General features: G+C 44.8%; 1 protein-coding gene across 1 annotated transcript in view; it reads right to left on the bottom strand.

The window, feature by feature from the left end:
- LOC144752976 (pentraxin fusion protein-like) overlaps window positions 1-12,392 on the bottom strand; it is a 220,368-nt gene extending 207,976 nt beyond the window's left edge. Inside the window, exon 1 of the mRNA XM_078640788.1 lies at window positions 12,218-12,392. Coding sequence (XP_078496914.1) covers window positions 12,218-12,299 — 82 coding nt within the window. The 5' untranslated portion in view covers window positions 12,300-12,392. The remainder of the gene's footprint in view (window positions 1-12,217) is intronic.
- Between the last annotated feature and the right edge of the window lie 485 nt (window positions 12,393-12,877).

The raw sequence follows: 12,877 nt of genomic DNA, 5'->3' as shown, positions 1-12,877 counted from the left end.
GTCACTCAGGAATAAAGTCTTGTAGTGAGTAGAATTGGCCCCCTTTTTAAACCACGTATCACTTTTGTTATCACTGCACATATAAAAGAAAAGAAATACCCGCTCCACTGTAATCAGGTGTCGAAGCACACCCTGTTGGCACTCGGCCTTCGGGGTGGGACCCCGATGATGAAGCATGTCACCAATTAGGTTGGTGAGTGAGGGGTCTTCTAAAAGGACATGCTTTGTCCTGCGTAAAGGTTGGGCACAAGTGCTTGATTAAGCCTTAAGCTTTAGGCACAGAGACTCTCTCTGTTACGCCTTTAGGGGGTACTCCTCAATTTGTTGTGTTGAATTCTCAAGAAGGGGACTAGGAGTTCCTACCTTACATTGCTGTTAAACACCCTCACTCTCTCTTATTGTTTTGCAATAAGACATGTGATGCCACAACTTAATAGAGAGCTGTCAGCTAAACAGTCAAAGGCAGTATCAACCAGGTACAGAAAGCGCAACCAGCGGCGACAGACAGTTGAAAAAGAACGCTGTGAGCAGTAGCAGATAAGCATAAAGAAGCACCAAGAGGCAGAGATCAACCAAGTGTAAGAAAACAACCCAAGCATAAGCATGGGGGTAGTGCTTACAAGGCTGTCAAATCCTGCTCACAAAGGAGGCTGTGAGCTGCGGTCAGAATAGAGCAGTTTTTCTGCTCTACTATAGCTGCTGAAGAAAGCGCCTTATATGGCACTGCGCACCTTCCTAAAACCACTGTCTGTTTTCAATATTGCCAATAAGCAGAATATTGGCGCTAGATGGACCTTTTGGATCAATGCTTTCGATGAATTCATTGATGCACTGGAAGAAGCAGGTGACAAAAAGACCATCAAATATCTCAAAAACTAGGCAGGTGACAGAGTTAGGGAAGTGATAAAGAAAACACCAAGAGGTAAATTAATCTCAAACCATCAAATTAAAGATGTGCTGAATGCAAATTCTATTTGATGCAGAATGTTGACTATGAAAGATAAATCTTCAATAAGGAGAGACAGAGATGGTGAAACAATGGATGATTTTGTTGAAAGACTTGAAGTGCTCATCAAACACTGTAAGTTCATCAAATTCAATGATGAAGAAGCCATTTGTGCCAGTCCGATTCCTTCAGATGCCGATTGCTGAGAGAGATTGGCAGTCTGAAGTGTGTGCTTATGGTTACCAGCACTGAAGAACATGCTGACAAACAAGCAGCTGACATGGAGGCTGGAGGAGCCCAGAATGAATTGGCGTTGAGTATAACAAGCAAGAAAAAACACAAGGTAGAAGGCCCCAAAGTGAAGTCTCCTTAGCAAATGAAGCTGTATTTTCCTTTGGATTTTCCTTTTCACATGAAGGTAAATGTCCCACCATTGGAAAAATATGTAAAGGCCGCGGGAAAGAGAACCATGTTGTAACCTTTTGCAAAGTGAGTGTGTCATGTCGGTAAGACAAAATGACTGCCAGTGCGTCACGATGTGGAGACAAAATGGCTGCCAGAAAGCTCTTGAAGCATTCCAGTCCCACCCATTGAAGTAAAGAGCAACATCAGTTGAGGGAAGTAGAAACTGAAAACTGAAAAAGCTGACTGTCATCTAATTCTTCATCGAGTGATTCTTCAACATCACTGTCGAGCAACAGTAAAGATGGGTGTGCAATGTCAATGCTGACTACTGAAAGACGTGCACATGTGGGTTTGGCTTCCTGCAAGGAAGAATACAATTCGGAAAAGGATTGACAAGTGAAATCTTGAAATTCCTATGGACACTGTCCCAAAATCAAACTGAAGGTCAATGGTTGCTCTAATACCGTTCATTATAGACAGTGGTGCATCAGAAACCTTTATGCCAGCCAAAGTATACATGTGCGCAGCCTCAACACTATTGCAAAATCAAGGTTCATTTTTGACGAATATTAAACATAAAAATTCAATGGTACAGGCCCCAATTCATGTCCTTCAGGGCACTACGTCAAGTGCCTGTTTACTCCGTTTCAGCAATGCTGCTGACATGGGACTGATTTCTGTGAATTTTAATATTAGTGCGCATCACGACATAGTGAATCAGTTTCTGTTCTTGTTTCATGGATTAGGAAAACTTAAGGCAATGAAAGTGCAGCTCCACATTATTTTAAGACATCCGTCATATTGCTCAATGATATAGTCGAATTGCCTTTCATCAACAAGACGCTGTTAAAAAAAGAAACTAAGACTTTGCTATGATATCATTGAGTGGTCTACTGGTCCAACTCCATGGGTGTCGCCGATAGTGGTACCTAAAAAGGACAGTGGAGGGTCTGTGTCAGCTCGAATTATAAACAAATTGCAGGTAGAGTACTACCTTTTCAAATCATATTGGTTTGTTCAGATACAAAAGATTGAGTTTTGAAGTGTCTTCAGCAGCTGAACTAATCGAGATATAATTCATCACATTATACAGCCGGTCACGCATGCTTTCAATTACAGTGATGATATACTAGTATTTGATGCCTCCCGAAAGGAACATGAAAGAGCCTTTACACAAGTGTGCCGGCTACTTGCTGATGCAGGTCTCACTTTGAATGCTGAAAAGTGAGAATTTCACAAAACAAAATGAAAATTCTTAGGGCACATTTTCTCGGCAAGGTGAATGACTCTAGATCCAGCCAAGATTTAGGCTTTATCATCTACCTCCCCTCCACAAGATGTAACTATGCTCCGTTCTTTTCTTGGTATGGTTAGCTACTGTTCCAGGTACAACCGTACTTTGCCACTGTGAGTGCCCCATTGAGAGAGTTAACAAAACTGAATGTTTCATTTCAGTGGTCATGGTAGTGTGATCAAAGTTTCAAGACGATTTAACATGCAACTGAAAATGCTACTGAAATGGCTTACTTTGATCCAAAATTGCATACTTAGGGCCATATGTATGAAGGTACCCATTTGCAAATCTCAAATAGCGATTTTGAAGAAATCGCAATTTGAGATTCACTAATTGGTATGTATGTAGAAAATCACATTTGTTTTGCGATTTCTTAAAATTCCTTAATTGCAATTAGCAAATTGCGAATTGCAATTAAGGAATACTTTCCCATTCATTTCTATGGGCCACGAGGCCCATAGGAATAAATGGGAAGTTATTCTCAATTTGCGATTCGCAATTTGAGAATCGCAAATTGAGAATAATTTCAAGGGTGCAGGGGTGTCCAACGGACACCCTGTTGCACCCCTGAAATTGGTGGTGCACATACATGCCCTCAGGGCATGTATGTGCTTCACAGTGCACTTTGAAAAATGCAAAAAAGTTCATTTTTCAAGGAATTCGGTGGATGCCAGCCCAGTGGGTTTGGGTGCAATTGTTGCCCAACATAGTGGACATGCAAATGCACTATGACATTTTGTAGCTTGTTGCAGCTAGGGTTTGTCACAGACTGAACAAGTTTACCTGCAACTGAGAAAGAAAGCCTAGCTGTTGTGTGGGATTGCGAACACTTTAATGTGTTTCTGTATGGGGCGCATTTTACACTTGTCCTTGATCATCAAGCACTGCAAAGGTCAAGATGCCCACTCACATTGAGAGGTGGAGACTGCGACTGCAAGAGTATGACTACACCATTGTGCACCAGGAAAAGATCAAAACCCTGCCTACTACTTTTCTCGGGTGCCCATACAGTATCAGAGTACCTCATCTAAAGTGGCCAGGCCTATTTTAACTTAATTGTGAGATCCAGCACTCTTGGAGCAAATAAGTGCTGCTACCAATGCAGAAAGGAATATGCTCATCCTCAAAGACATTATTATTGATAAAAACAGAAATATCAGCAATTCAAGAACATGCGTGATGAACTGTCAGTTACACAAGAAGGGATTATCTTGAGAGATTCGAAAATTGTCATTCCTGAAAGACTACGACAGTCAGTCATTAAAGTTGCAATGAGGGATACTGTGGAATTGTTGCCACAAAGTGAGGCTTTCGAGATCGGGTATGGTTCCCTCATCTTGAGTGATTTGAGCGAGAGCTCCAGGCTTGTTATTTGTGTAACTGTTTATCTCCTGAAGCAACACTGAATCCTTTGAACATGTCGGACCTTCCAAAACACATCAGAGAGAAAATTGCAGTTGACTTTTTTGGACCCATTGAAAATGGTCCTTACTTCAAGGTAGTCATAGTGCTCCCGTTTTCCTCTGGTGGACGACCTCTTGTCAATCACTCGTGGTCAAGTAGTTGAAAGACCGGAAAGCATATTTGCATCCTGGGGTGCTCTGTCCATTTAAAATCTGACTCACCCACCATTCAATGGTTGGGAATTCAAAAACTTACTTACTCATCTGAATGTCAGTCATCAGAAAAGCACACCTCTATGGCCACAGGCAAAAGACGTTGTTGAACATTTTATAAGCACACTTAAGAAAGCTGTAAAGTGTGCTGCGCTAGAGGGACTTGGGCCCAAGGCAGTTTTTCATTCTACTTTTCGTGCATACAGTCCAAACCCCCCTTCCACAATTCTACCACCAGCAAAAGCCCGTCCATCCTGATTTTCAGGAGATCCATGGGTACGAAGCTGCCCCAGTGTACCACTGAAAGAACAATTAATGCCAATAGATTTCCACTCACTGATTTATCTCGTAAGTCCATAATGAAGACACATGCTAAAAAGCGTTGATGTGCTCATGAAATTACGTTTCAGAAAGGGGATCGTGTCCTTGTCAGGCAGAAGTCAAAATGCCAAATCTGATGCTCCATTCAATGCTGATCCATTGCAAGTTGTGACTCTTAAGGGATTAATAATGACTGCTCACCACCCTGGAAAGTTTATTTTACAGGATTCCTCACATTTCAAGCACCTGCCTGTTGACATCTGTAGTGAGTCTCTGTCACAGTGCCGGCTGGCATGGCTCGCGGTTGGTGGGGTGGGCACACGGGGAGCGGCATGGGGGGTGGGGGCTGTTGCGCAGTGGGCAGACGAAAATAACAAATAAAAAACTTATCTTGCCACCGGGTCCCACATTTCTGCTCCTGCTCTCCTTGTGAAATCCGAGGAACAGGAAGCACAGCAGCCCCCACTGACCAATCATACGCTGCAATGCAGCGTTGTGATTGGTTTTGAGCGTCCTGGTTCAATGCTTAACCAGGGAGCGGGGGGCTGGGCATGTTCTCCACACAGACTGTAATGCAGCCTGCATGGAGAAAGAGGAAAGTGCGCATGGCTGGTTTGGGCGGCCCAAGAGGGCCATCCAAACAGTCATTGTGCACTTAGGAGTGGACAAACTCCTCCCCTGCCCTGCTCTGAGAGCAGAGCAGCCCCACCCACCCGCCTGCCTGCAAAGCAGCACGAAGCATGAAATGATACTAACGCAAAGCTATTTTCATATGTTTCTACTACGCACTGCTTAGAAGCAGTAGGGCGACTCTTCTCTGCCATAGTAGAGGAGCCGCCACTGCTCTGTCATCAGAGGGCCAGGAGAACCCCAGGATTGCCTCACTAGCTAGTTCACCAGTGCCTGCTCTGGTTGTTTTTCTTGCGTCTCCTCAGCCTCATAAGGCGAGATCTGGGAGAGTGTTTTGAGAACCTGGATAACTCATTTAGGAACTATGATGTATATATGTTTTGTTTATATTTTCTATTTAACTAAGCGAGAGGTGTAGTGTCTTTTGTATTATAGAGCGCAGGACCCCCGTCATTAACAGACTCCATAGTCTAGTGACGTAAGTGATTGTGTGTGGTTAATGAAATCCATGATGCAGTACATGTCTGCTACCGGTTGCACTCTGAGAAATAGACGTGTAATACAGAACTCGATGATTAGTTTAATTTATTTATATGCAGGAAAACCTTATTTCAGTGTAAATGTAATGATCATTTTAATTGAAAATGTGTTGTCTGTAATGGCAGTGCGATACCAGACCACTCTAAGTTCTTCCATTCTATGCCACGCTTCTCCATTCTATGCCACGCCACTCTACTATACGACTTGCCACTCCACTCTACGTCTCTCCACTCTCAGACACTTAATGACACTCTACTCCAATCTACGTCACTCACTCCTCGCACAACACCCCACTACACTCTAAGCCCCTCCACAGTACTTACCCTACTCCATTCCATCCCACTCCACTTCATTGTACCCCAATCTACCTCACCCCATTCCACTTTGCTACAATCTATCCCAGTCTACTCCACTCTAACCCACTCCATTTGACCCGATCTATCCCACTCCACTCCACTCTGCCTCAGTCCAATCAACTTCTCCGCGGTTTACCTAGGCACCCAACTCCACACCACTTCAATCTACCCCAATGTACCCCACACCACTCCAGTTTACCCCACTGGTATAACGAAACCTGAGGGGCCCCCTTGTAAGGTACGTGGAGGGGCCCCCTTCAGACTCAATCAAGAGCTCTCCAGCCAGAGTACTGTGCTTAGGGGGCCCCCTGGAGCTTGGCCCCCCCGCACCGTGGGGGCTTGTGTTACACCACTGCTCTACCCCCACCACTCTGTTGTACCCTAATCCTCTCCACTACAACCCAATCTACCCCACTGCACTACAATGTACCCCACTCCAATCTACCTCATCTCACTCAATGTAACCCAATCAACCCCTCCTCACTCCAGTCTGCCACAATCCGCCCCAATCTACAGCTCTCCATTCAAATCTACCCCACTCTGCTCCAGTCTACCCAAGTGTACTCCATTCCCCTACAATTCACTGCAATCTACCCCAATCTACCCACTCCATGTAGCTGATTCCAACCTATTCCAATCTACCTGACTCTACTCCAATATACCTGACTCTACTCCAATCTACCCCACTCCACTCTATTCTACCCCTCTCCAATCTACCCCAGTCCAGTTTATCCCACTCCAACGTCCACTTCAATCTATCCAACCCCTCTCCATTCTCATCTACCCCACACTACATCAATCTACCCTACTCCACCACAATCTACCCCACTCCAATCTACCACAATCTACCCCACTCCAATCTAACACAATCTATCCCACTTCATTCCAGTCACGCCCACCTCACTCTAATCTATCCCACTCTACTCTAGCCTACTCCACCCCACTCCACTCTACCCAAATCTAACCCACTACATCCAATCTGCCCTACTTCAGACTACCACACTCCACTCAAATCGACTCCAATCTAACCCACTCCACCCCAATCCACCCCCTTGACCCCTCCCCAATCTACCCTTATCCATTCTAGCCCATGCCAATCCACCTCATTCCTCTTCAGTCTACTCTACTCCACCCCAATCTACCCCACCCCACTGCAATCTACCCCACCCCAATCTACCCCACTCCAATCCAACCCACTCCATTCCAATATACCCCACTCCACTTCAAAATGCCTCAGCCCACTCTATCCCACTCCAGTCTACCCCTCTCCATTCTAAACTACCCTACTCTAATCCTCCCAATCAACCCTGATACACTCCAGTGTACTCCAGTCTACCCCACTCTACATCAATCTACCCCACTCCATATCAATCTACCCCACACTTCTCGTCCCAATTTCTCATTCCTCTCCAGTCTCGACTCCATTCCAGTGTATCCAACTCCACTCCATCCCAATCTACCACACTCTACCCAATCTACCTCACCCCACTCTACCCCAATCCACAACACTCTATTCCACTCTACCTAATCTACTCCACTAAACTCCGATCTAACACATGCCATCCAAATCTGCCCCACTCCAGTTCAATCTACCCCACTCCACTCCATTCTACTCCACTCTAATCTACCCTGCACCGCTCTGCCCAACTCCACTCTAACCTATTCCACACCTTTCTCACTCCAATGTACCCCACTTCACTCTAGTCTACCACACTTCACTCCAATTTACCCTCCCATAATCCACCAAATGTATCCCAATCCAATCAATCCCAATACACCCTAATCTACCCCACTCCGCTAAAGTCTGCCCCACTCTGCTCCAATCTACCCCACTCCACTCTACCCCAATCCACTGCACTCCACTCTTCCACACTCTACCCTACTCCACTCAAATCTACCCCAATTTATCTCTCTCCAATTTACCCCACTCCAATGTACCACACTCTGATCCAATCTACCACACTCCGCTCCAAACTACCCACTCAACCCCAATCTACTCCACTTCACCCCAGTCTACCACAATTCAATCTACCCCACTCTTCTACTCCAATCTACCCCACACCAGTGTGCCCCAATCCACTCAACTCCAGTCTACCCTACTCTACCCCAATCTAGTCCACCCCAACCTAACCCACACCACTCCAATCTACCACACACCACTCCAATCTACCCCACTCCACCCCAATCTGCCCCAATCCTCCTCAATGTACCTCACTCCAATCTACCCCACCCCACTACAATCTACCCTACTATAATCAGCCTAATCTACCCCACACACTCCACTCCAGTCTACCCCACTCCATGCTACCCCATTCTTCCCCACTCCAATCTATCCTAATATATCCTACTCCACCCCAATCTACCCTACCTCAATCCATTCCACTCCAATCTACTCTACTCCAATCAACCCCACCCCACCCACTACAATCTACCCTACTGCTGCCCAATCTACCCCACTCCACCCAAATATAATCTAACACAATCAGATCTACCACGCTAATCTACCCCACTCCAATCTACCTCACTCCTCTCCACCCCACTCCAATACACCCCACTCCACTCCCAATTGACCCCATTCCATTCTATCGCACTCTACCCAACCCGCTCCACTCAACGCCAATCTACCCACCACCACTTTATCCCATTCCCCTCGACTCCAATCTACCCCACTCCAATCTACGTCACCCCACACCACTAACTTGTAGCCTTGTTGAACAGCAACCCCATCGGTGTACATATTGGCTAAAATACATTGCCAATAGCTCTCGCATAGGCAAGACCTATTTGCTTGGCTAATGCTTGTTCCTTCTTGAAACCCTGAGTACCCTGCTCTATTCCATGATTCCTCTCCCGTGCACCTCAAGCTTTGAATTTAGAATGATAAAAAAACGGTCTTTAAGTTGACATTGAGCTGTATGATCAGAGTACTGGCCAATAAGATGGACACTGGTCGTATAAAGGAAATTGATTCTCTTTTATATAGGGAACATCAAGGCGGCAGTGGTTGGTCACTTGAAAGAGGGAGATAAGACTATCATCATGAAGATGTGGTAAAAGAGAGGTGTGAAGTTTTATAAGATATCTACTTGCCAGAGGGAAGCGATGCTTCAAAAACCTACTTGTCACTTATTTCTTTGGTGCCATACAGTGAGGAGACAAATGATGGCTATTTTCTAACATATCAGAGCTCTGAAACAGCCTCTCTGATTATGCTCATGGTATATCAGGGTTTGAATAATAGCAGGGCTCTAATTGGGCCACATTCCCACAAATGTACATATAGGGCTGGATGTAGGTTGGAAGTGGTAGTTCCAGTTTTGCCACATGAATCTGTGCATAACCAGACCTGGGAGCAGTTCGAAATGTACTCCTTACAAAGGCAGTAGTACTAGAACTTTTTCCAGGGTGTGAAGAAGAGGATGAGGGTAGAAAAAGTGAATTTGCCTTTGGTAAGCACATTGTTGCATCAGTAAATCTAATATATGCATATTCTCTCTTGGGTCTCTTGGCACTGAAATAATTACTCAGTGGTACTCGTTTTGTAGACCTCGAAAGAATGAGAGACTGAATCGACCTAGTTAGAGTCGAACCTGTGACCATGTACATTGGCTAGCAAGAAAATAAAATGCACAAAAGTCTGCAGGGATTATACTATGTGTACTATTGGGAATTCCTGAAAGTCGTAAATCCCGCCCCAGTGCAAAGAGTATATCCGCAGGTTTATGTTTGACTCTTTCTTTAAGAATAGGGCCCCTAACTTATTTCCATGTTACCCATGATGACGTTTTTCTTTTCAAATATTGGCATACATTACACTTGTTTTACTAAAAGATGTCTCAGAGAAATGGCATCTAAAGTTGTGCAACAGGTCAGCAACATGTTTTTTTCCAGGTTGCAATTTTTTTATGTGTACATTTTATTTTGCAGACAAAATCATTGATCTTGCGTTCAGGCTTCTGCATATAATCAATTATCATTCTGAGAATATATAAATATTCTCATATTGTAAAATGTTGCAAAAATGTGTAGATGTGCTTCTTTTTATTGGACCCACATCTGTAACGCAGGCTGAACTCATTTCATTTCTTTCCAGTGCAGACCCTAATAGTAAAAGCTTTGTATTAATAAAACATACACCATTTCCTCAAATAAATACAAATCTTGCTTTAGTGGCAGACAATCGTTTCACAGGTCTGTACTGTAAACTGGCACCAAAGGGTTTGTGCTCCAGGACATTGGGCCTGCTTGACCATCGGGCAAAGTAAACTTCTAAATCTGTTTCCCTTAAACCCAATAAGTATGTCCTGGGTGTTGGGCGATAGAAATTCTACAACCCTGTAATGTATGTATGAGGATGCATCACGGGGAAGCAGCAGTGTTGTGAGGGTAGAGAATTAGGCCTGAAGAAGGGAGAACTTGTTAAGAAGGATCGAAGCCGCCGATTGAAGACACGTGACCATCAGGAAACCAGAAGAACTCATAATCGGTAACACAGAGACCTTAAGGTAGAAGGGAAAAAATCCTTCACAAAAGAGGAAGGGGGTGGCTGCTTCATGGCACAGATTGAATCATCATCATCATGGTTGGGGATATAGGTGGGACAGGAATGGGCATCTGGAGGGCAGGTTGTTGTGATCAGGGAGATACTATGTAGCTTTGGGGACAATGAGGTCCACAGATGTATAGGGAGCTGTGGAGAACACAGATATGTTTAATCAAGAAGACTGCAGCCGTGCTGAGGAGGTGTTGATCATGGAGGCTGGGAGCTGTAGGTAAGCGAGAATTGATCATTAAGACGATGGAGAACAGCAGCAGTCAGAATTGATCGTTTGGATTGGCAGAAACCTATGAGGATACACAAGGTCGGATTGGGACAAAAATAGGCCTGGGCACCAAAATAAAAGTGGCCGATTAGCGGAAGACACAACTAAAAATGTGGCCTACATTTGCACATCAGACCCGTTTTGAACTTGTAAAGAAGCGCTGCGTAAGTATTTTGCATTCGGAAGAGTACATAGATTTGAGCTTTCTGTCGGCAATGTTTGTTTTAATATCACGGAAATCAACAGTAGTAAAAACCGGCCCGCTGGGCCTTAAAACCGGCCACCAAACTGATCTGTTGGACAAGCCCACCGGGCAATGCCTGAATGCCCTCTAGGCCAGTTTGACCCGGGGATGAAAATATCATAGATCAATTGGGACAATTGATTATTGAGAAAGGAATTTCTTTAGAGAGGAGAGAATGGATTTTTGAGTAACTAGAGCTTCATGGGGGAATAAAATAAGCACCAGGCAGCAGTGGAGAAAAGGGAACACGCTCATCAGGTAACATGTATGTGCAGGCAGATGTAATCACTGAAAGATGTGCGATGAGAATACATCATTGTAGTCAACGCGATGTAGAGAGAACTGAACCTCTGGAAAGCAGCATGCTGCAGGGAGAAAGCTGATCATCAGAGGCAGAGATTGTAGGGAAGGGTTTGATTATCGAAGTCAGGGAACATTATTGAGACAATTGTGTATCAGAAAGGGGGGCAGTGTGAAGATGGGAGAATTTATCATCAAGGTGGCAGAGATGCAAATGAACCTGCAGTATTTTTACCATACAACAGCTCCTCTTCATAGGTAGCAGCCTCTCTTCAGGACATTCTCAGGTTTCCCAACTGGTCCAGTAGGGAGGAAGCACTTCTTTGGGGACCCCAGCAAAGGCTTTCACTCATTCCTCTACATTCAGGGTCAATCTGGTATGGTAAGAGTCATTCCTATGCACACAGTCCTAATAAACAAAATACATTTCTTGAGGCCCATCACTTGATAGGCTGACCCATTCTTGAAGATGCAAGCCTATTCCTTCACAGTCTTGTACATTCCTTGATGTGCCCTGCTGCAACTATTCCCATAAAGACCTTCACATGGAATGAGATTCATTCCTATACATCAGTTTTTGACCCTGTGGCCTAAAGCGCAGCACATGCAAACTCCCATAAGGAGTATGCAACACTAAAATGGCTGTGAATCTGACCCTCCCCCCCCCGCCCCACAGATCAAATCCAAACCCACAGAGGTTTCTTCATAAAATAAGGCACAATGCATTGATGACCCCACTTACTGTCGTAGTACGAGTGAGACAAAGCCTGTTGAGACACAGCCTGTTGAGCGACGCATAGGAGGAGCAGCACTGAAGCCAGCATGGCTGACAATGGGGAACTGCACCAAGGTGAGAAGCTTTCCCGCTGCACCCCTTGGACACAAAGCCGAAATGTTTCCACGCAACAAAACTAAAAGAAAAAGACTTTGCTTCCTCTTATGTGTTGCTGACATGAGTGGGGTAATTATTAATGGCCTACGGTCGAAGCTAAACTAAATATTGACCTCTCGGGAGCAGGGGGCTTGTGTGCACTGGAAGTCTGTCGAAATCGGTGGAGTTGTTCGTTTGCACATCAAAGGTCACATCAAGAAAGGCTTCATGGGGTTGAGGGGTGTTACTCTTTGAGGACAGGTCCCATCGCTGTACTCCCATCACAAATAGAAATGAAAGCGAGATAAATCGAAGTGCAGATTTCTAACCAAAGCAGGGCTCCCCTGAGCCCCCTTTCCAGGTGTTCTTCAGTGCCCAGTGCTCTTTGTTTTTCCCAACATCCTCATCTTCTTCCACTTGCTTCATTCATTTCTTCCCTGCGTGAGTGAGTCTCCTATTTGTAGTCTTCTTTGCTATGTTTCTTTGTTCAATTTTCTGCTGTCCCAGGGAGAGAGATCTTCTCCGGCTGTT

This window comes from Lissotriton helveticus, chromosome 1_1 (assembly GCF_964261635.1).
Source record: "Lissotriton helveticus chromosome 1_1, aLisHel1.1, whole genome shotgun sequence".
Taxonomy (NCBI): Eukaryota; Metazoa; Chordata; class Amphibia; order Caudata; family Salamandridae; genus Lissotriton; species Lissotriton helveticus.
Note: the sequence above shows the minus strand (reverse complement) of the source record. Positions and strands in the feature narration are given on the sequence as shown.